The 21,152-nt window shown below is 45.9% G+C and overlaps 2 protein-coding genes across 8 annotated transcripts in view; one reads left to right on the top strand and one right to left on the bottom strand.

Moving 5' to 3' along the window:
• MED8 (mediator complex subunit 8) overlaps positions 1-7,356 on the bottom strand; it is an 82,783-nt gene extending 75,427 nt beyond the window's left edge. Inside the window, exons 1-2 of one of the 4 annotated variants that reach the window (XM_029618793.1) lie at positions 7,218-7,356; positions 4,617-4,735 (exon numbers count right to left, since the gene is read on the bottom strand). In XM_029618793.1, the coding sequence (XP_029474653.1) occupies positions 4,617-4,735; positions 7,218-7,223 (125 nt within the window). In that variant the 5' untranslated portion in view covers positions 7,224-7,356. Of the gene's footprint in view, positions 1-4,616; positions 4,736-6,839; positions 7,055-7,217 lie in introns of those variants that run through there. The other 3 variants (XM_029618795.1, XM_029618791.1, XM_029618792.1) reach the window with 3 other exon arrangements.
• The window catches only part of SZT2 (SZT2 subunit of KICSTOR complex), a 446,100-nt gene continuing 432,173 nt past the window's right edge, over positions 7,226-21,152 (top strand). For all 4 annotated transcript variants that reach the window (XM_029618788.1, XM_029618789.1, XM_029618790.1 and 1 more), the window contains exons 1-7: positions 7,226-7,405; positions 15,168-15,293; positions 16,876-17,049; positions 19,271-19,441; positions 19,626-19,757; positions 19,902-20,064; positions 20,351-20,457. In XM_029618788.1, the coding sequence (XP_029474648.1) occupies positions 7,319-7,405; positions 15,168-15,293; positions 16,876-17,049; positions 19,271-19,441; positions 19,626-19,757; positions 19,902-20,064; positions 20,351-20,457 (960 nt within the window). In that variant the 5' untranslated portion in view covers positions 7,226-7,318. The remainder of the gene's footprint in view (positions 7,406-15,167; positions 15,294-16,875; positions 17,050-19,270; positions 19,442-19,625; positions 19,758-19,901; positions 20,065-20,350; positions 20,458-21,152) is intronic.

The following is a 21,152-nucleotide window of genomic DNA, read 5'->3' as shown; positions in this document are numbered from 1 at the left end:
GGCCAAGGTGTCATGGGAGACAGGCAATGGTTCCTTGGGGGCGGCCCTTGGTGGTATCGTCGCGAGGAGGATGTATGAGTCTGGACCTCTGTAACAAGACATCATCTGATCTTTCGTAGGAGGCCCTTTGACCTGTTTGGCCAAGAGTTCCTGCAGGTGTTGTGTAGAGTGCCTGCGTCAAGACATGGAGGACAAATCTGAGAAGACAAGAGAAGACTGAGAAATCCCATTGACCCCTCTTCTGAAGCAGGACCTGCGTCTGAGTCCAGCAGGTACAGAAGTGGAGTGAGGTCCAGTCGTTCCTTGGCATGCTGATCACCACTGCCGGAGGGTCGTGGATGCATGGGTGGTGCAAGACTCTGGGCAGGGATGTGCGTCGATGTATAGTGCTTTGGTTCCGACGCCATTTTGCGTTGGTGCGTCGACCAGAGAGGCCTTCTTGTGTTTGGTGGAGGTATGCTTCGACGCATGGCTGTACATCCGATGCTTTGACGCACTTGTGCTGGCCGGCGCCGGCATTCGTGGAGGCAGCGGTGGCACAGTCCGATGGTCCTTGCGTTGGGGTGATGGGGGTGTGCTTTGGATAGCATGTACAGTCCTGAAGTGCTTCCTTGTGGATCGAGATAAGTGCACGCATTAGTTGTTTCACATTATACAGTGCTTGCACTTGTGATATAGCCCCGGAAGGAGAATATCAGATGTCCATGCAACCTATGATTAGACAAGCCCAGTGCTCCACGGGCTTCACAATATAAACCAGAAAGTATACCGTGGCAATATATGACGGTTGCAGGACATCCTCTTTTACAGAGTTCTTTCTATATAGCTGAATCTATACTTTTGTGATTGTTTTCTACTTTTCAAGCTATTGTTTGGGTTACCTATAGTGCTGTAGACTAGCTGATGACACCTTAGAGATAGTGAATAGCTGTTGTCCTGAAGAATAAAGCAAACAAGGTGGTTCATATAAAGATAATCTCTTTAAATATGCTGGACCTGTCCCATAGATACGACGATACATCAAAATCTTGAATGTGACCCTTTGCTCGATTGGCAGCCAGTGAAGATCTTGCAAAATTGGAGAAACGTGATCTCTCAGACCACAACCATCCACCAATCAAGCACTGCATTTTCCAGCAATTGTAAAACACATAAATGGCACTTACGGACCTACTATAAAGGGCATTACAGTAGTCCACCACCATTAAAACGAAAGAATGAAACAAAGTTTTAAAATCCTGAATTTGCAGAATGAATTTCAGGTGACGCAATTTACGTAATCTAAAAAAAACATTCCTGTCCACCCGACGTAAATGAACCTGCAAATTAAAAGACTTATCAAAGTATACTCCAAAATCCTATACTGACTCAATAGGACCAATCTCAAAGCCCTCTACTGAAATTTTAGGGAAAAAAAATCAAATTCTGCCCTATATGTAACCGGTAAGATTTCCTTCTTGGCAATATTCAAAACTAGCTCATTCTCTTTCAGTCATACATTAACCATTTCCACTGAGGCAGAAATGGACCTAACAACCTCCTCCGTTGTAGAACAGACCAGAAAAAGTAGCTGCAGGTCATCTGCAAATAACCTAAAAAAGATTCCCAACTCCTTCAGCTTATTACACAAGGGACTCATAAAAATATTAAACAGTAACAAAGACAGCGAAGAGCCCTGGAGTACACTCTAGCTAAGAGCAACCCACTCTGAAACTTGTCTCACTTGCTGAACCCTTCCCATCAAAAACTAAGAGAACCACAACCCACCTTATCCCTAATTCCAATATCAAAAAGCTTTGTAAAAACAAGGAATGTGTGAAAGAATCAAAGGCTGCAGACACATCAAGTAGTACCATAACCACTGAGTGGCTTGATCCAATTCACTCTAGATGAAATAAGATACCGAGATCAATAAGGTGTCGGTACTGTGTCCCTTTCTAAAACTGCTCTGAAAAACACTAAGAACAGCACTGTCCTCTGCAAAGTCTGTTAACTGAGACATCACCACCTTCTCTAATACTTTCCCAACAGAGGGAAGTATTGAGATCGGGCAGTAGCCTTTAGCATCTGAATGTGAAGGGGGTCATTTTTTAAGATAGGAAACACAATGATTTGAAAATGCCTCAGCATGCACCATCTTGCTATGCAAAACCTCTGGTTGTACCAAATAAGAGGCCAACTTTAATAAATCACAAGGTTGATTTAGAGACTATTTTAATAGCATCGTAAAATAAGATTTAAGTCTATAAATCATTCTAACTTGCAAATACTCCTCCCTAAAAAAATCTGTTTCCTCCACAACCTCTTTTTCCTACGTTAATTCTCTCCATCTGCAAATCACCATGAGATCTACTTCAGGGAGATCCCCTCTAGTTCACTATCATCTGAAAGACAACTAGTCTGAGTTCCCATTCACTTGAATCCAAAAGATTTCTGCTGAGAAAGTTTGTATGTTCTCCTGACACATATGTGCTACTGATAGTTGTAAAAGATCCTCCAAAATAGGAGATTGGTCTTTTTGGACACCTCCAGGTTTTGAGTGCCTTCTTAAGTTTGTATCCATCATGATTAAGATCCACAAGGGGGCTCCAAACTCTCACCTTTCAATAAATTCCAAGGTGTTGCTCACCAAACAAGACTTTCCTTCATTGAAAATGGGAAAAAAAGGCTGCCTTCATAGTCTCGGAATTCGGGTGACCACCGAGACAGGATTATAAGGTTCACGTTTGCTCTGGCCCTTGGACTGGATCTAAGGTGGCCACTGTAGATCCCAGCAGCATTCCCAAACTCTGCGGGCTCTCTGAACCGAAAACTGCTGTGCCTGGCCCACGATCTTGGCAACTCTTACAAAGTTAAGAACACATGACCCGGCAGCCCCCAGGAGAGGACTCCAGAGGTCACAGCAAGCGATCCAGGCTTCAAACTCTGCAGCGCCAGCTTCCACACACATCGCACCTAAAACTTCTTTACTGTACTCTATCCATTAATCTTGCTATACTTATCTGTTTACTGGAACTTATCTGTTTTAATTTGATTTATGTGTTTTGATTTTACATTGTAATTTTGTTTGATAGAAGTAATTTGCTACAGATTTTATACAGAATTTAATTCAAAACAAGAGTCAATAAAGTGGATTACTAGGAAGATATAGATAAATTGTAGTGTTTGAGGGCTTTTATAATGTCTCTAGGCACATTTCCCCTCGGTTTCGCCAAGCACCTGTAAGAATTGTCTAACTCACTTTGAGACACCTGACATCTTCTGCTCTGCCTAGAACTGCCAAGCAAATGCTCATCGCCACCTGCATGCAATCGGCATATTCTGGACTCTCAGACATTCCTCTGATGCAGAGATTCCCTCTCCTAGACCTGCTTTCCAGGTCCTTAATACATTCTTTTTAAGCTATATTGCCTCATCCCTCAAACTCTTGCAGATGCTCCAAAACTGCCCATATTCTCACCAACTCTCGTAAATACGATATCATCCCCATCCTTAAAGACCTACATTGGCTCCCCATCTCATCTAGAATTCTATACAGACCCTCACCTTAATACACAAAACCCTACACAACCCTGACATGCAATGGCTAAACAATTCCCTATGTTTTCACACTCCTTCCAGACTCACCAGATCCTCCAACAATGGCACCCTATTCACTCCCCCCACCAAACATACATGCCTTAGCTCCACCAGAGACCGCGCCCTATCCATCGCTGGCCCCTATCACTGGAACTCGATGCCCTCTGACATTCATCTAGAACCCTGCACCCAAACCTTCAAAAGAAATTAAAAACCTGGCTCTTCAAACAGGCCTTCTCATAAGACATCGCCACTCCTAATCGCCGACCATTTTCCCCTCTTCTGTACATACCCCTACTATGTATATACTCCCCCCCACGAAAGTTATGATTGTACGCTATCTTATATTTCTCCAGTTAACTTTTTCTCTACCGTTCACCCCCCTCTCCTATCCACCTGTCTCTTCCCTCCTCTTCGTTCTTATATCCTCATATTTAATCAATTAATTGTTTTATTGTAATTTTTCTTCCATTTCCACTCCCTTTGCTTCCTTTGTTTTATGTAAACCAATGTGATGTCCATACGAACTTCGGTATACAAAAGTGTTTAAATAAATAAATAAATAAATAAATAAATATACGGTTACTGAGAGACCGGAGAAAGGCAGGGACATAGAGCATGTTCATGAAAGATACAGATAAGGGAGAGCACATGCCAGTACAAAGAGAGCCAGACAAGCAGAAAGCAGAGCATGTAACAGTATTGAAAGATAAGAAAACAAGCTAGGATGCAGAACATGTACTGGTACTGAGAGAGATGGGGGACAGGTAGGGAAGCAGAGAATGTACTAATACAGTGAGAGAGAGACAGACAGAAATGGGGAAAGACCAGGACAAAGCATGAACCAATGTTAAGGGAGACTGAGATAAGAATATGCAGGGAAGCTTAGTGGACTACATAAAATAACCGTACTGGTAATGAGAGATAAGATGGAGACAGGCAGGGAAGAAAGCACGCATCAGTACCGAGAGATCAAGACAGAGCCAGGGAAGGAAGCAGAGTAGATACAAGTGCAATTAATTTTGTGCTTCTCTTACCATGCAAGACGTTCATATTCATTCTCCAATTTGTAGATGAAGCTAGCTAGCGAGTTCTTCAGATCGGCCACTTGGTTGATGAGAGCATCTATGGATAACTCCAGCTGTTTTTCTTCCCTCTGCATCCATCAAAAGAGAGGGGTATTAGGAAATTGCTTCCTTTCTGGCAGATAGAGACTTCACTGGAACTTAAGTATATGCCATTCCAGCAACATTCATGTATTAGATATTTATTTATTTATTTTATTTAATATTTTTATATACCGACGTTCGTCAGGGATATCACATCGGTTTACAGTGTAACTGAAATTGGCGCCTGGGAAGGCGTTTTACATCGAACAGATATAACGAAGTAACATATAAACAAATGAGGATGCGATATGTCCAAGAAAGGATGGTCTCATTAGAGACTAGGATCTGAATTACCAGAAATGACTTTCTTTGAATGAGGAAAACATCTCCATGAACATAAAATCATAATGCAGCAAACGTAGCAAAATGCTCAGCAGTTATTCTGACAAACAATCCCAACTCCCAGAATATCCCGTATTAATGTTTATTAAATTATATCTTATGATTCCTCACTATGGAACACGTGGTTCCTTTTTGTTATTTCTACCAAAGTTTTCTTTAAAAATACCAAGACAATTTGTTGAAGGAGAAGGTGGGACGTTTCATAAATTTTCGGGTAACATTACCACCATGTAATGTATCAAGTTTTTAATCATGAACGATCCACCTCCGTCCTTGAAATTTTTTAAATTCTATGAAATGTGCGCTCATGTAGATTAAAATAGATCTCTTTTCAAAGAAAATGTTTTTGTGTAATATATATGCCTATTTCCTAGATTTTTTCACTGCAAAAAGCCAGAAAATTTGGCCAACCAGTCATTACTGATGAACTGCAATTAATCTGCTTGCAGAGTGTTAGACAAAATCGGCTTGACTTGACTTAATAACTTTCATTATCCTGCCAAGTTAGACTTACAACCCAAATATAACACATAACCGACATCTTTGCGAGTGTCGTTGTCAAGCCGATTCAGTCTAACACTCTGCAAGCAGATTAATTGCTTTATATCGCAATTATATCTTTTTTGAGATGCGGCGACCAGAATTGTAATTGTCTGGCCAATGCACATAGGATCTCTGCCCTGTCCTCTGGCAAGAACGCTTTCCTCTCCGCTGTGTTGATCCTCGCTTCAATGAACTGAAGGATCTGAGTTGGCTGGAGGCTGGACTTTTTGTAGTTGATCACGAAGCCCAGCGTTTGTAAACAATCGATTGTCTCTCTCAGGTGGCCTCTGAGGGTCAGCTTGTCTAATGCCACTAGCAACCAACCGTCCAGGTAGGGAAACAGTTGGATCCCTTTTCTTTGGAGGTGGGCTACCACCACAGCTAAGCACTTGGTGGATACTCTGGGAGCAGAGGACAGTCCAAAGGGGAGCACTTTGTACTGGTAATGTTGCCCATTGGACTGGAAGCACAGGTATCGCTACAAGGAGCAGTGCATGGGAATGTGGGAGAAGGCATCCTTGAGGTCTAGTGAGCACATCCAGTTGTTGGGTTGCAGGAAAGGAAAGATACTCTTTAGGGTTGTCATTCTGAATTTCTCCTTGAGAAGAAATTTGTTGAGTTCCCTGAAGTCCAAGATTGGTTGGAGACCACCCGATCTCTTGGGAATGAGGAAGTATGGGGAATGGAACAGCTCCCCTATGAGGAAAGACTAAAGAGGTTAGGACTTTTCAGCCTGGAGAAGAGACGGCTGAGGGGGGATATGATAGAGGCGTTTAAAATCATGAGAGGTCTAGAACGGGTAGATGTGAATCGGTTATTTACTCTTTCGGATAATAGACTAAGGGGCACTCCATGAAGTTAGCATGGGGCACATTTAAAACTAATTGGAGAAAGTTCTTTTTTACTCAACGCACAATTAAACTCTGGAATTTGTTACCAGAGGATGTGGTTAGTGCAGTTAGTGTAGCTGTGTTTAAAAAAGGATTGGATAAGTTCTTGCAGGAGAAGTCCATTACCTGCTATTAAGTTCACTTAGAGAATAGCCACTGCCATTAGCAATGGTTACATGGAATAGACTTAGTTTTTGGGTACTTGCCAGGTTCCTATGGCCTGGATTGGCCACTGTTGGAAACAGGATGCTGGGCTTGATGGACCCTTGGTCTGACCCAGTATGGCAGGTTCTTATGTTCTCTCTCCTACACTCACCTCATGTGAAAGCATCGAGGAATTTACTTTCCTACTAAATGCCAAGTAACTCGGGACCTGCTACGGAAAACACCCTCTCGCCACGGCCACCATTCACTTTCCCTCCAGGATGGAAGTTGTAGGAGCTGCTGACGATGTCTCTCAGGGACAGAAGCTTTCAAAAGCGTTTGCAAATGATCAGCTCCCTGCCCTCTGAGGGCCTTAAACATTAAGACCCTTACTAGATGGACAGCATGGGGGGGGGGGGTCCTCAGCGGACGCAGGGACGCGGCTCGGGGACGTCCATCCCGGGCTCGCGGGGGGGAGTCGCTGCTTCAGGGACTTTTATTTGTCTTGAGGGCGCCTCGCGGCCTCTGCCCCCCTCCCCCGCGCTCTCACCTGCATCGCGGCCCCGGCTCTTTGCACTTCCCCTCAGCGCCGGAAACAGAAAGTCGTTTCCACTTCCGGGTCGCTGCTTTCTGTGCGGAGGTGAAAGGTCAATGCGTGCGGCCCATGGAGAGGAGAGAAGGGAAGCGGTGGGGAGGGGATGCACCGGAAAGATGAGTGAGAGAGGAGCCGACAGCGAGGTACGGACCCCCGAGATACCGCTGGGATCTGTCACTCCCCCCGCCCCGGAGATTGCAGCCCCGCTATCTCCACCCCGGGCACTAAAATCCCCCACAATTACACCCACCCCGCAACTGCACCTCCACACCTACCCCACCCCGCAACTGCACCTTCCCCACCTTCTCCTCCACAATTACACCCACCCTGCAACTGCACCTCCTCCCCACACCCCGCAACTGCACCTCCACCTTCTCCCCGCACCTACCCCCACCCCGCAACTGCACCTCCACACCTACCCCACCCCGCAACTGCACCTCCACCTCCTCCCCACACCTACCCCACCCCGCAACTGCCCCTCCTCCCCACACCTACCCCGCAACTGCACCTCCACCTCCTCTCCGCAACTGCCCCTCCTCCCCACACCTACCCCGCAACTGCACCTCCACCTCCTCCCCACACCTACCCCCACCCCGCAACTACCCCCACCCCGCAACTGCACCTTCCCCACCTCCTCCACAATTACACCCACCCTGCACCTCCCCCACAATTACATCCAACCTGAAATTGCAACTCTACCTCCCCCCACACCTACCCTACAATTACATCTACCCTGCAACTGCCCCACTAATGCTCCTCCCACACCCACCCCCACCCCACAACTACACCTCCCCCACCCACCCCACAATTACACCCAACTTGCAATCGCACCTCCACCACCCTCCCACATTTTATTTATTTATTTATTATTTTTTTTATATACCGACATTCATCTCAATTGAGATATCACACCGGTTTACATTCAGGTACTGTAGGTATTTTTCTATCCCCAGAGGGCTTACAATCTAAGTTTTTTTGTACCTGCAATCACACCTATTTATTTATTTAAAGTTTTTCTATACCGGCATTCGTGATACAATCGCATCATGCCGGTTTACAGATAACAGGGGGTGTAAAAAAACAGAACATTGAACATGTGCATAGAACCGTAAAGTTACATTAAAACAAGGTTTATCTAACTGGGGGAGGAGAGAGAGTTAGATGAATTGAGCAATTTTAAGATTAATTATTTACATTATATTATTTACCCCTCCACCACCCTCCCACATCCACCTACAACTGCACCTCCACCACCCTCCCAGACCCTCCCCACAACCGCACCTCCACCGCCCTCCCAGACCTACCTCTCAATTACATCTCCAGGTCACAGGTATCTGGCAGAATTGCAAAACGTCAGTATATTCCATGTTGCTTATCCAGTAGATTTTCCAAAGTCCATGTTAATAATGGTTTATGAAAATTTTCTTCTAGAAACTTGGCCAAATCTTTTTTAAACCCAGCTAGACTAACAGCTTTCACCACATTCCCCAGCAACAAATTCTAGGTTTTAATTATACATTAAGTAAAACAATATTTTTTCCTATTCTCTTAAATGTATCACCTAGTAACTCAATGCTTATTCCCTTGTCTTTGAACTATTTGAAAGAGTAAACAACTAATTTGCATTTACCCTTTCCACTCATTTTATAGACCTCTATCATATTTCTCCTCAGTTGTCTTTTCTCCAAGCTGAAGAGTCCTAACCTCTTTTGCTTTTCTTCTTAGGGGAATTGTTCCATCTCCTTTCATTTTAGTCGCCCTTCTCTGTACCTTTTCTAATTTCCTAGTGTGTAGCCAGATGGACTCAGGACCAATGGGTTTATGCTCCCCTGAAAGCAGATGGAGGCAGTCAGGTTTCAAAGCTGACGTCACCCTAGGTAAACCCCTGCAGTGACCTCAGCCTTTCAGTATTTCTCAGTCTCCAGCAGATGTGGATGTGCTTTCTTTATGGGATCGCTGTATCTTTTGGAAGAAGAAATTCTACTTTTAAATTGGAGAAAAGATTGAGCCCCACTGTCCTGCAGTTATACCTAAAGGTCCCTCCCCCAGTTGAGAATTCCTGAGGCAATTTCCGAGGTCCCTCAGAGTTGTACCTTAGTCCGATAGCTGATTCCTAGTGTGGACTTTGCTGCTGAAGCAACTGAAAGGCAATGGGTGCAGGAAGCTGAGCGCGGTGTTGATAGCCAAAGCACTCTCCCCCTGCAGCCGGAGACTGTCTCTGTACTTAGCCGGTAAGCGCTGAGACCAGGTAAGTAAAGAAAGAAGAGGATTCCTCCCGATTCAGAGACGTTTGGAGGGGTTTCGGGAAGACTTCTCCAATCTCTTTGCTTGGCGCGCTACACCAACGTTGTTCCCAATCCCGTTGGGGTAAGGGGAAGTGGGCTTCCGAGCAGGTTGAGCATCTCCCTGGTGGGCTTGGTCGGCAAACCACGTGGTAGGCCACAGAGGCGCCATCTTGCGCACGTTTTTGTGCCTGTATTGCCCACCATAGAGCTTCGGTATGCACAGTGCGTGTCGGCTCTGCGCACACACTGGGGCGGATTTTCAGAGCCCTGCTCGCGTAAATCCGCCCAAAACCGGGCGGATTTACGCGAGCAGGGCCCTACGCGCCGGGAAGCCTATTTTACATAGGCCTCCCGGCGCGCGCAGAGCCCCGGGACTCGCGTAAGTCCCGGGGTTCTCGGAGGGGGGCGTGTCGGGGGGCGGGCCCGGTCGTCGCGGCGTTCAGGGGGCGTGTCGGCAGCGTTTTGGGGGCGGGTACGGGGGCGTGGCTACGGCCCGGGGGCGTGGCCGCGCCCTCCGTACCCGCCCCCAGGTCGCGGCCCGGCGCGCAGCAGGCCCGCTGGCGCGCGGGGATTTACGTCTCCCTCCGGGAGGCGTAAATCCCCCGACAAAGGTAAGGGGGGGGTGTAGACAGGGCCGGGTGGGTGGGTTAGGTAGGGGAAGGGAGGGTAAGGTGAGGGGAGGGCAAAGGAAAGTTCCCTCCGAGGCCGCTCCGATTTCGGAGCGGCCTTGGAGGGAACGGGGGGAGGCAGCGCGGCTCGGCGCGCGCAGGCTATACAAAATCGATAGCCTTGCGCGCGCCGATCCAGGATTTTAGTGGATACGCGCGGCTCCGCGCGTATCTACTAAAATCCAGCGTACTTTTGCTTGAGTCTGATGCGCAAGCAAAAGTAGGCTGATCGCCCTTCTTTTAAAATCTACCCCACTGTGCGTATAACGTCACACGCATATATATGTGCACAATGTACTAGGAGCAGAATACAAGTAAAGCCAGGCGCACTGGCTGTGGTGTGCCTTGCTGCAGTCTGCGTAGGTGCCCGAAATCTGTGCCCATAAAATTTAAGCTTCAGCCATCTGAACACGCAGTTGCCGTCGCCAGTGGCTCTGGCAGCAAAGAAACATAAGCGCTTCTCTCTGCTCAGCTTGTCATATTAGGGCTGCACAGTCTGACCTGGATTCTTGCCAAAGTCAGCACTGTGATGAAGCCCAGGGAGAATTGGCCTCCCAGGACTTTGCTGCGCCCGGCTCCTCCCATTCAGAGGATGGGTCAGCCACAGCCTCAACCAGAAGTACCTCTGATCTGAGTAACCCCGGGACTGGGTCATCTATGGAAGAGGGAAATTTAGCGGCACCTTCCCCAATATCTTCTGGGCTTGAAAGACTTCCACCCAAGAGAAGGCCAGGCCGCCTTCTCTTGGGTGGAAGTCTTTCAAGGCCTTCAAGCCTTTGTACAAACGCAGTCTGCTATCTCACTTGCCCTGTCTGGATTGAACCTCAGCTGGTAAGCCCTCTTTCTCGCAGTCCTATTGGCAGACCTCAAGGCATGCCTCAACTCACCAAGGTTGTTCCTGGCAAGGACCTGGATGGCATGGATGAAGAAGAGGATCCAGATTCCTGGAAAATGGGGGAAAAACCCCTGGTTTAGAACTGTATCGGACCATATTAGGGTTTTTTCATAGAGAAGAATTGTCGGCCCTGGTTTCCCAGACCCTGAAGATGCTGGGAGTTCCTGGGGCAGACTCGATGACGGATCCAAAGAAGAATCCCATTCTGATTTCCCAATGGAAAGCCTCTTGCTTCTTTCCAGTACTGGAAGCCATCCAGGAGTTGATTGACTTGGAATGGGATGTAGCAGAAGCAAGTTTTAAAGGTGGACGAGCGTTAAAGCTCTATATCCACTGGATCTGGCAGCGAGAGAACGTTTGCATTTCTCTAAAATGGATGCACTGTTCTGTGCCGTCTCTAAACTCACATCTATCCCAGTGGAGAGAGGAGCAGCCTTAAAGGATGTGCACGAAAGGCAGATGGAGTCCATCCTTAAACAGGCCTTTGATGCAATAGCAATAACCTTACAGATTGCTTCTTCTTGTGCTCTGGTGGCTCGTTCTTGCCTGCATCTCTCTCGGGAGGTGGATGACTGGGGAGCGAATTCCAGAGCAGTTATGGAATCCGCTGCAGTCTCTTTAGCTGACGCAGGCTGGGACCTAGTTCAAACCTCGGCCCGAGGAGTGGCCTCAGTGGTGGCAGCCAGAAGACAGCTATGGCTGCGGAATTGGTCAGCAGATGCAAACTCCAAGGCAAATCTCACAAAGATGCTCTTTAAAAGATCATTCCTCTTCCTTCTCCGAATCTCCTGCATCAGGGCCCAGTTTGTTTTGGAGAGGTAGATTGCTTTTGTCTAGTGGCGTGGCTTTTGAGAGGCAGAGATTGAGGAGTAAGAGTTACTCGGATGCGGTTATTGCCTCAAGTTGAAAATCAAGCACTACGTATATGTGGATGATATCCAAATTCTCATCCCCATCAAGGAGTCATTACAAAAATCCCTCATTTTCTGGGACAGTTGCTTCCAGGAAATCAGTTCTCTCCTCTTTAAGCTTAACCTAGTCATCAATAAAGACAAGATGGAATTCCTAATCATATCATGATGAGAACCTCTTTATTAGAGAAACAACCTTTCACCCAGATGATCAACCTCAGGTCGATAACCATTCTCTTCCTACCCTCTCTTCAACAATACCTAACAATTTCAAAAATTCTTCTTACGTAAGAGATCTAGGCTCCCTCTTGGACAACCAGTTGAACTTCAAAAGGTTTGTCAACAATACGACAAAAGAATGCTTCTTCAAATTACAAGTTCTTAAAAAGCTTAAACCCCTTCTACACTTCTATGATTTCCGTTTGGTTCTTCAATCAATTATACTCACCAAAATTGACTACTGTAACTCTTTATTGCTTGGGCTCCCAGCTGTAACCATAAAGCCACTACAGATGTTACAGAACTCAGCCGCCAGGATTTTGACGAATACAAAAAAGAGGGATCACATCACACCCATCCTTTACAACCTCCACTGGCTCCCTATCAAATACAGAATCCTTTACAAAGTGTTAACCATCATGCACAAAAACCTACACAACCTTGCCCCAATTGATCTCACTTTCCAGGTTCGCCCTAATTATTCCACTAGACCGATGAGAAGAGCATACCTAGGCACTCTATCCCTCAAGCTAAAACATCTCTAAGAAAAAGGGCCTTTTCTACCGCAGGTCCCTCTCATTGGAACAATCTCCCTCCAGACCTCCGACAGGACCCATGCCCAATCTCCTTTAAGAAAAAACTAAAAACTTGGTTATTCAAGCTTGCGTTTCCTGAACTCTCTTTTTAGCTTAAAGCTTTCTCTCCATCTTTTTGCAACACATCCCTGTTCATTTCTTTCAATAATATAGTTTGGTTTGTTGTCAATTTCTCTCTCATTTCTGCTCTTTCTTTCTCAGGTTCCCTTTGAAGAGACCCTCAGACACTCTTTCACTTTTCCTTTTATTTTTATATATTTTTATTTTATTCTTTCGCTATTCACCACTCCTTTTTCTGCACATCTTCTTATTTCCTCTTTTCTTATTGATCCAAGTACAAGCACACTTTATTTGGATCGATCATTTGTTGACATTTATTACTTGTATCCTTTATTACTATGTAATTCAATTTGTTTTTTGTTTACCTTGATTACTATGTAATTTCAAATTGTTTACTTGGTTATTCTTTTCTCTGATTATGTTACTTAAGGTTTCATAGATGTTCATGGTTCCATGTAATGCCTATAGGCAAGTTTTTTGTTCATTGTAAACCGGTTTGATTTGCATCTAATGTAGGAAGATCAGTATATAAAAGCTAAAAATACATAAATAAATTGCCTCGCTCTTTCATTCCTGTAAAACTTCTACCTCCATGGCGTACTTTAGAGTTTGGGGAGTGCTTGAATCCTGGTGCCTAGACCACGGAGTGCAGTTGTCCAGGGCTTCAAGTTCGGATGTTCTGGATTTTTTACAGGCAGGGTTAGCCAAGGGGTTGGCATTTAATTCCCTATGAGTTCAAGTGGCGGCCCTTGGCTGTTTTCGGGGAAAGGTGCAGGGGGTTGCGCTAGCCTCTCATCTGGATGTGGCTCGCTTTCTGAGAGGGGCAAAACATCTGCGTCCTCCAGTCCGGAACCCCTGTCCCTCGTGGAAGCTGAATCTGGTGCTCCACGCCCTTTGTAATGCTCCCTTTGAGCCATTGAAACGAGCGACCTTGAAGGTCGTTTTTCTTGTGGCTATTTCCTCAGCAAGGCGCGTTTCCGAGATTCAGGCCTTATCTTGCAGGGAGCCTTTCTTACGGATTTCTGATGCAGGAGTTTCCTTAAGAATAGTTCCCTCTTTTCTCCCGAAAGTGGTGTCCTCTTTTCATTTGAATCAGTCAGTGGAGCTTCCTTCGCGGACCTGGATTCTTCTACTCCAGAGTCGGAAATTTGATGTACAGAGGGTGGTGTGTTACTTGGAGGTTATGAACAGTTTCCGTCTCTTGGACCATCTGTTCATCCTGTGGAGTGGACCCAAGAGGGGTCATAAAGCTTCAGAGGCCACTGTCGTAGGCTTGCTAAAGGAAGCTATTGTTTCGGCATACCTTGTTCAGGGACATCCGATTCCGGTCGGTCTTAAAGCTCATTCTACTCGATCACAAGCGGCCGCATGGGCGGAATGTCAACAGGTGTTGCCACAAGAGATTTGTAGGGCGGCTATCTGGAAATCTACACATACTTTTGCCAGCATTATCGTCTAGATGTCCGGGCCCCAGAGCCTGGATCCTTCGGGGCGAGTGTGCTCCAAGCTGGACTCTCTCAGTCCCACCCTGGTTAGGGAAGCTTTGGTATATCCTAGGAGTCTGGACTGATCCGGGTACATACAGGTAAAGGAAAATTGGTTCTTACCTGCTAATTTTCGTTCTGGTAGTACCACGGATCAGTCCAGAGTCCCATCCATGGGAAAACGGAGAGTCTGCTCGGCTGATAGCAATTTTTCTGAAAGTTTACTGAATCCCCCCCCTTTTCAGGGTAAGAGTATGGGCATAAATTTGTTCATTGAGTTACAAGTTTTTCATTCCCTCTGCTCTTCAGGGGGAGGTTGTTTATGTGAAGGTCATGGTTTAATCTTTCTGCTTGGGTACAGTGTAATACTGACAGACTCTAGGTGGCACTTCAGGGGTATAAGATGGAGTCCATTAAAACTTCTCTGTCTCCATCTGCTGGAGGGGAGGCAAAACCCAGGAGTCTGGACTGATCCGTGGTACTACAGGAACGAAAATTAGCAGGTAAGAACCAATTTTCCTATAGATATGGTTTAATGGCTTTACCCAGGGAAAGTCTTGCTTCACACATCTTCATTTTTTGAAGGGTGAATAAACATGTGGCTAAAGGTGAACCGGTAGATGTAGTGTATTTGGATTTTCAGAAGGTGTTTGACAAAGTCCTTCAAGTGCGTCTCCTGAGAAAATTAAAATGTCACGGGATAGGAGGCAATGTCCTATTGTGAATTGCTGTGAAGGGGTGGTTCTCACAGATGGCATGTCGTCCATTTTTTTTCTCTTTCTCACAGGTGGAAGAGGCAGGGCAGGCATTTCTGCTAATGAAAAAAGATTATCGTATTTCTCGCAATGTTCGCCTCGCTTGGTTTCTGTCAAACCTGCACCAAGTCATTTCTCCCGTGCCAGAAGCGGAGCTGGTGAGTGTGGAGAGAGTATTGCCTTCCCATTTCCCTTTTACAGACCATCTGGGAGCATAAGAAATTTCTATGCTGGGTCAGACCAAGGGTCCATCAAGCCCAGCATCCTGTTTCCAACAGAGGCCAAACCAGGCCACAAGAACCTGGCAATTACCCAAACACTAAGAAGATCCCATGCTACTGATGCAATTAATAGCAGTGGCTATTCCCTAAGTAAACTTGATTAATAGCCATTAATGGACTTCTCCTCCAAGAACTTATCCAATCCTTTTTTAAACCCAGCTACACTAACTGCACTAACCACATCCTCTGGCAACAAATTCCAGAGCTTTATTGGGTGTTGAGTGAAAAATAATTTTCTCCGATTAGTCTTTTTCGGGGTAGGCCTGTTTGAAGAGCCAAGTTTTTAAGTTAGTTTTGAATTTACTGGTACAAGGCTCAAGCCGGAAGTTTGCAGGTAGTGAGTCCCAGTGGGTAGGTCCGACGATGGAGAGGGCTTGGTCCCTCGTGGAGGTGAGGTGTGCCTTCTTGAGGGAAGGCACATGGAGGGTTCCTTTATTGGCAGCTCTGGTGGGGCGACTAGAGAGTGTGAGATGGAATGGCTCCTCAAGCCAGTTGGAGTTGTGTATGTAGATGGATTTGTGGATAACTGAAAGGGTTTTATAGAGGATACGTGAGGGGATCGGGAGCCAGTGCAAGTCTTTAAGGATGGGAGTGATATGATCAAATTTACGGGTATTAGAGATGGTCCTTGCTACCACATTCTGAAGGCTCTTCAAACAGGCCTACCCCGAATAGATCTGCTGCACCCTTAACACATGCCGCGCCAGCTCTTAACCTGATACCTGGTATAAGTTATGGTACAATGTTTTTCTTGTTTTTCTTGTTCTATTGTGATTTCAAGCAGCCTGTTGCTCGTTTGCCAGTTCTATGCTATATCTCTGTTCCTATCTAATCCCATCCCTGTACCTGTTTATTGTAATTTCTAACTTCAGTTCTGCTGTAAACCGATATGATGTAGCTACTAATATCGGTATAAAAAAGTGTTAAATAAAATAAAATAAATGTGCTACTTGCTAACTTCATGGAATGCCCCCTAGTCCTTCTATTATCCGAAGGTGTAAATAACCGAGTCACATCTGCTCGTGGTATGCGAGCCGATGTCAGCAATAAGCATCCCGTTGTGCGATAAGTTAGAAATCAGAGAAAGATTAGCAAAGACTTGCTGTCATCAAGGATTTTGGTGCCGGGAGGGGGTGGGGGGGTTGTTGAGTATCTAGCTGGCATCAGAATTTCCTCTTGTCCCATTCTGCTAATTGCAGCCTTTTCTTGCCGTTTTGGAGCGTTTTGTACTCCCTGTGCACCTAGGCCAGTCTTGGCCTGTGGCCTACCCTCTCTAGATCGGGGGGGGGGGGGGGGGCATTTATTCAGCTGAGTAATGCATGCATTCCTGGCCCCTGCAGGATTGGAGATTCTGAAGCCTTCAGAGTCCCCTGTAGGTTGTCAGTAGGTGATGACCATGTGCCCGCATGATTTCTTCCTGCTGGTTTTCTTCTCCTTTTTGCCTGTGTCTTTTTTGCAGCTGACTTCAGAGAAGGAGCTAGATGTTGTCAGCATCTTGCCAAATGGATGGCAAGTGGATGAGCCTGCGGGACCGAAGGAATACCTGCTGCTGCCATCCACACGAGTCTCATTCCTTGCTCGCCAGTATCGCTTTGTTATTGAGCTGGACTTGAGCCCATCTACGGGGATTGTGGTGAGTTTACAATGTATAACTTCCCCAGGAGTATGATTTGCACTGCTTTTATAATCTCTCTCTCTGTCTGGGTTTAAGTGGCATGGATTACAGCGAGTGACATAGGAAGAGTTACTGACAATCAGCTCATTTGAAGCTTGTGGTGTTTGAGACTTTCTGGTCTGCAGGCAGATTTGTTTTTGGGGGCTATGAACTCTGATTGTGTGTAAGAGTTTGATATAACTTTGCTTTGTACATACCCAGATCAGTTGAAACTCCTGGATTTTGCCTCCCCTCCAGCAGATGGAGACAGAGAGTTTTACGGACACTAACACTTAATACAAGGTGCCACCTGCAAACCCTCAGTATTTCTCTGTCTCCAGCAGATGGTGCACATCCGGATGTGGTGCGTTTTTTCTCTGGGAGCCAAAGCATTTGTGTCCTCCGGTTTGGAAGCTTTGTCCCTCCTTGAGCCTTATTGTAGTCTTTAAGAGTATGTGTGCAGCTCTGTTCGAACCTCTAAAATGAGTTACTATGAAAGATCTCACTTTGAAGGTGGTTTTCTGGATGGCAATTTGTTCAACTCGCAGGATCTCGGAGCTTCAGGCCTTGTCATGTAGGGGGCCTTTTTTGAGATTTTCGGATTCAGGGGTCTCTTTGAGCACGGTTCCTTCCTTTCTATTGAAGGCAGTTTCGTCATTCCACTTAAATCAGCCAGTAGAGCTCCCGCCCTTCCCAAGTTTAGATCCTACGGCACTTCAGGTCAAAGAGTTGCGACATCTGGATGTAAAATGTGCATTGTTGCAGAACCGTAAGGTCACTAACAGCTTCAGATTGTCAGATCATCTTTTTGTGCTATGGAGTGGTGCAAAAAAGGGTCATAAGGCATCAAAAGCAACAATTGTGCGATCTTTGAAAGAGGCTATTGGCTCCGCACACATCTGTCAGGGTCGCCCTGTCCCAGAGGGGTTAAAGGCTTATTCTACCTGTTCTCAGGCGACCTCCTGGGCAGAGTGCCAGCAGGTTTTCTGCTGCAAGAGATCTGTAGGGTGGCTACTTGGAAATCCTTGCACACTTTCACCAGCCATTATCGTTTGGATGTCCGGGCCCCTGAGGCCATGGGCTTCCAGCGGGACTCTCGTGGTTCCTCCCCATTTAGGGAAGCTTTGGTGCATCCCAGGAATCTGGACTGATCTGGGTACATACAGGGAAAGGAAAACTGGTTCTTAACCTGCTAATTTTCATTCCTATAGTACCACAGATCGGTCCAGAGTCCCACTGTAGGAAAGGGAGAATTGGAGAGTTTGCGCAATCTCTTTTTGTGATTACTCTGAAGAATGGCGCACGTTTTGTTAGTCCTACATGTTTCAGTATAGGCGTAGTTATCTGTTCCAGGTTTCCACGTCCTACTTCTCATTCAGGGGATGTTATTTCGTTATGGAATTAGTATTTGTTTCTATCTTTGCTTGGGTACAGATCAATACTGAGGGACTGCAGGTGGCACCTCGTGTTAAGTAGCAGTGTCAGTAAAACTTTCTCTGTCTCCATCTGCTGGTGGGGAGGCAGAACCCAGGAGTCTGGACTGATCTGAGATATTACAGGAACGAAAATTAGCAGGTAAGAACTAATATTCTTCTTATGGGTCTTCTGTGTCAAATGTTGGTTGTGGTGTAATTTTACAGGCCATAGTTATAGGTGTATTCGAGTGCAGAAATCACAAAAGGGTTGATGTATGTTGCTTGTTGATATTAAAATGATATTTTGTGGGTAAACTGTGTGTTGTACAAAGTGATGGTAATATCTATCCACAATGTTCTCTTCAAATTTGCATATAAAGAATTTTTGTGAAGTCACTAAAAATCCCTGAGCTATAACGGTGCAGAAGATGTGGGTGGGCCGTATGATCTTTTATCTGCGGTTGTTTTTGTGCAACACAAAATATAATAGCATCCCAGTTTGCATGCTCACACTTAGAGGCTCTTGTTACAGAATTTGAGACCCTGGCAGAGATTGTGATTACCTGAAAGATAAATTGTGGTGTTCTAGTTTTTTCCCAGATATTTAGATTGCAGTGAATATATATAAGGTTTTAGGACCAAAGTGTCACATCAAGATGGCTGAGAGCAGTTTACAGCAGAGGTGCACCAGTTCTTTGGCTGTAACCCCAGGCTTGTGAAGAAACGTTAGCAGTTTTCAGCCTTTCTGCATTTTCTTTAATACCTAATATATTATGCTTGTTAAGGATGATTCGACGGGGGAGATAATATTTGATGAAGTCTTCCACGCCTTGTCACGCTGTTTAAATGGGCTGGTCCGTCCCTTCCACATCCCGGGCTCAGGCATTGTGTGCCAACCAGAGATCTTTGTCACCATCCAGGCCTACTCTTCTATCATCGGACTGCAGTCCCACCAGGTACCACGGCCCGTTGCATTCACCCACCACCCCTCCCTACGCCCTCCTCCATGCAGGGGCCTAGGACTCCCTTCCCCTCACCACTCACCTCCTGTGAGTCCTTTTCCCAGTTCCTTTCTTGTGCCTGGGGCAGTGACATTCTCTTCCTCCTTCAGGTTTTCAAAATATTGTGTCTCTGGCTTAGGTGCTGGTTCAGGGCTCTCGGTTGGATGGCTCTAGTCTGGAAGCTTTTCTCCATCATGTTTACACACAGTTGGGTCAGTTTGAGAGCAAAGTGGCTGAGATGCTGCAGCAGCAGTATGACGTGAGCAGCCAGGTGAGTCCTGTCTGGAGATGGGTGGGAGAAGGGATGGCGTGGTCACTGATTCGTGGGATGGCGCATGGGGGTCTACAAGTATTGTTGGTTGTATAGTAAAATATTATGAAAAAAACCCCCAAAAAACGTATTTCTGATTTTCAGATGTATGCATGCCCCCTTAATGAGGACAGTCCCGCAGATTGCACAGGACCCTCTGGAGAAAGAAAACTCAGTGTCTCCATAGTAACGGCAGATATAGGGCTGGTCAGCATGATTCGCCAGGGTATCCTAGCGCTGCAGTTACTGCCTGCTAATTCCAGTGCAGGTCAGTGCCTTTTTATATGTACTGGGGATGCTGGGTGTGGCCCCTGAGGGGCGCATGCTACGTCAGGAAAGAGTGCCAGAGGGGCGTGTGCTGTGCCTCTTAACACGGGTGGGGGTGAGAGGGTGTGTGCATGATGTACTTGTAGGAGTTTAGAGCTGTGCTCATCATGAACTGCTTAGTGTAAAGGTAAACGTTTAGAAGGATGAAGCTCCTTGCCCTGTGCTATGCCCCTTAAAATGGGGGAACGATTGGGGATGTTACTGTTCCCTCGTGTCGTCCTTCGCAGGTATAATAATCATCACGGATGGGGTGACCAGCGTTCCTGATGTTGCTGTCTGTGAAACGCTGATGAACCAGCTGCGCAGTGCTACTGTTGCCTGCTCTTTTGTACAGGTAAAGTTCTCATGGGATGGGTGCAGAGTGCAGCGTCATAAAACATATCTGCAAAGATACTGCAGCAGCTTGATGACAGAGTGCCAACCTGAATTTCTGAGGATTTACTTTTCAAATCATTTTTATACCACATTCTCACAGAAGGTCAACCTCCTAGCACAGACATAAAATACAAAGTTAACTGCATTCAGTAAAAAGGCTCCTTAGGTGGGGTACAGTGTGACATCTGGCATGATCTGTCTGACCTATGTAAGCAGCTGGAACAGATAAGACAGAGAGCGCATACTCCCGAGATGCTTTGCAGAAAGCCAAGGGCCTGCGATGGCTTTAAAAATGGGAAAAAATGAGCTACAGAAAGGAAAAACATCTTTAAGATGAGGCTGAGGGTTTAATGTATGTGTAGCCTAGAGGAGAGGTGAGAAAGCGGAGATGCGGTGGAGGCATTCAGATACTGGAAGGGTATTATTAGTGCACAAAAAACAGAAATAGTTTTCAGTGGAAAGGATGTTGTAGAAGAAGAGGATGTGATGTGAGGCTCCAAGGAGTGGACTTAGGAGCAGCATCACACAACCTTTTTTCCATGGATTTTATGGAAACAGTCATTAAAACACACGTTCACAATATTTTTTCCAACTTCAACTTCCGTCTGATAAGCATTTTCGACCAATTCACTTACAAAATCATTCTTTCTCAAT

The sequence above is a fragment of the Rhinatrema bivittatum genome, chromosome 10 (assembly GCF_901001135.1).
Source record: "Rhinatrema bivittatum chromosome 10, aRhiBiv1.1, whole genome shotgun sequence".
In the NCBI taxonomy this organism is placed as follows: Eukaryota; Metazoa; Chordata; class Amphibia; order Gymnophiona; family Rhinatrematidae; genus Rhinatrema; species Rhinatrema bivittatum.
This window is presented reverse-complemented; position numbering and strand designations above follow the sequence as displayed.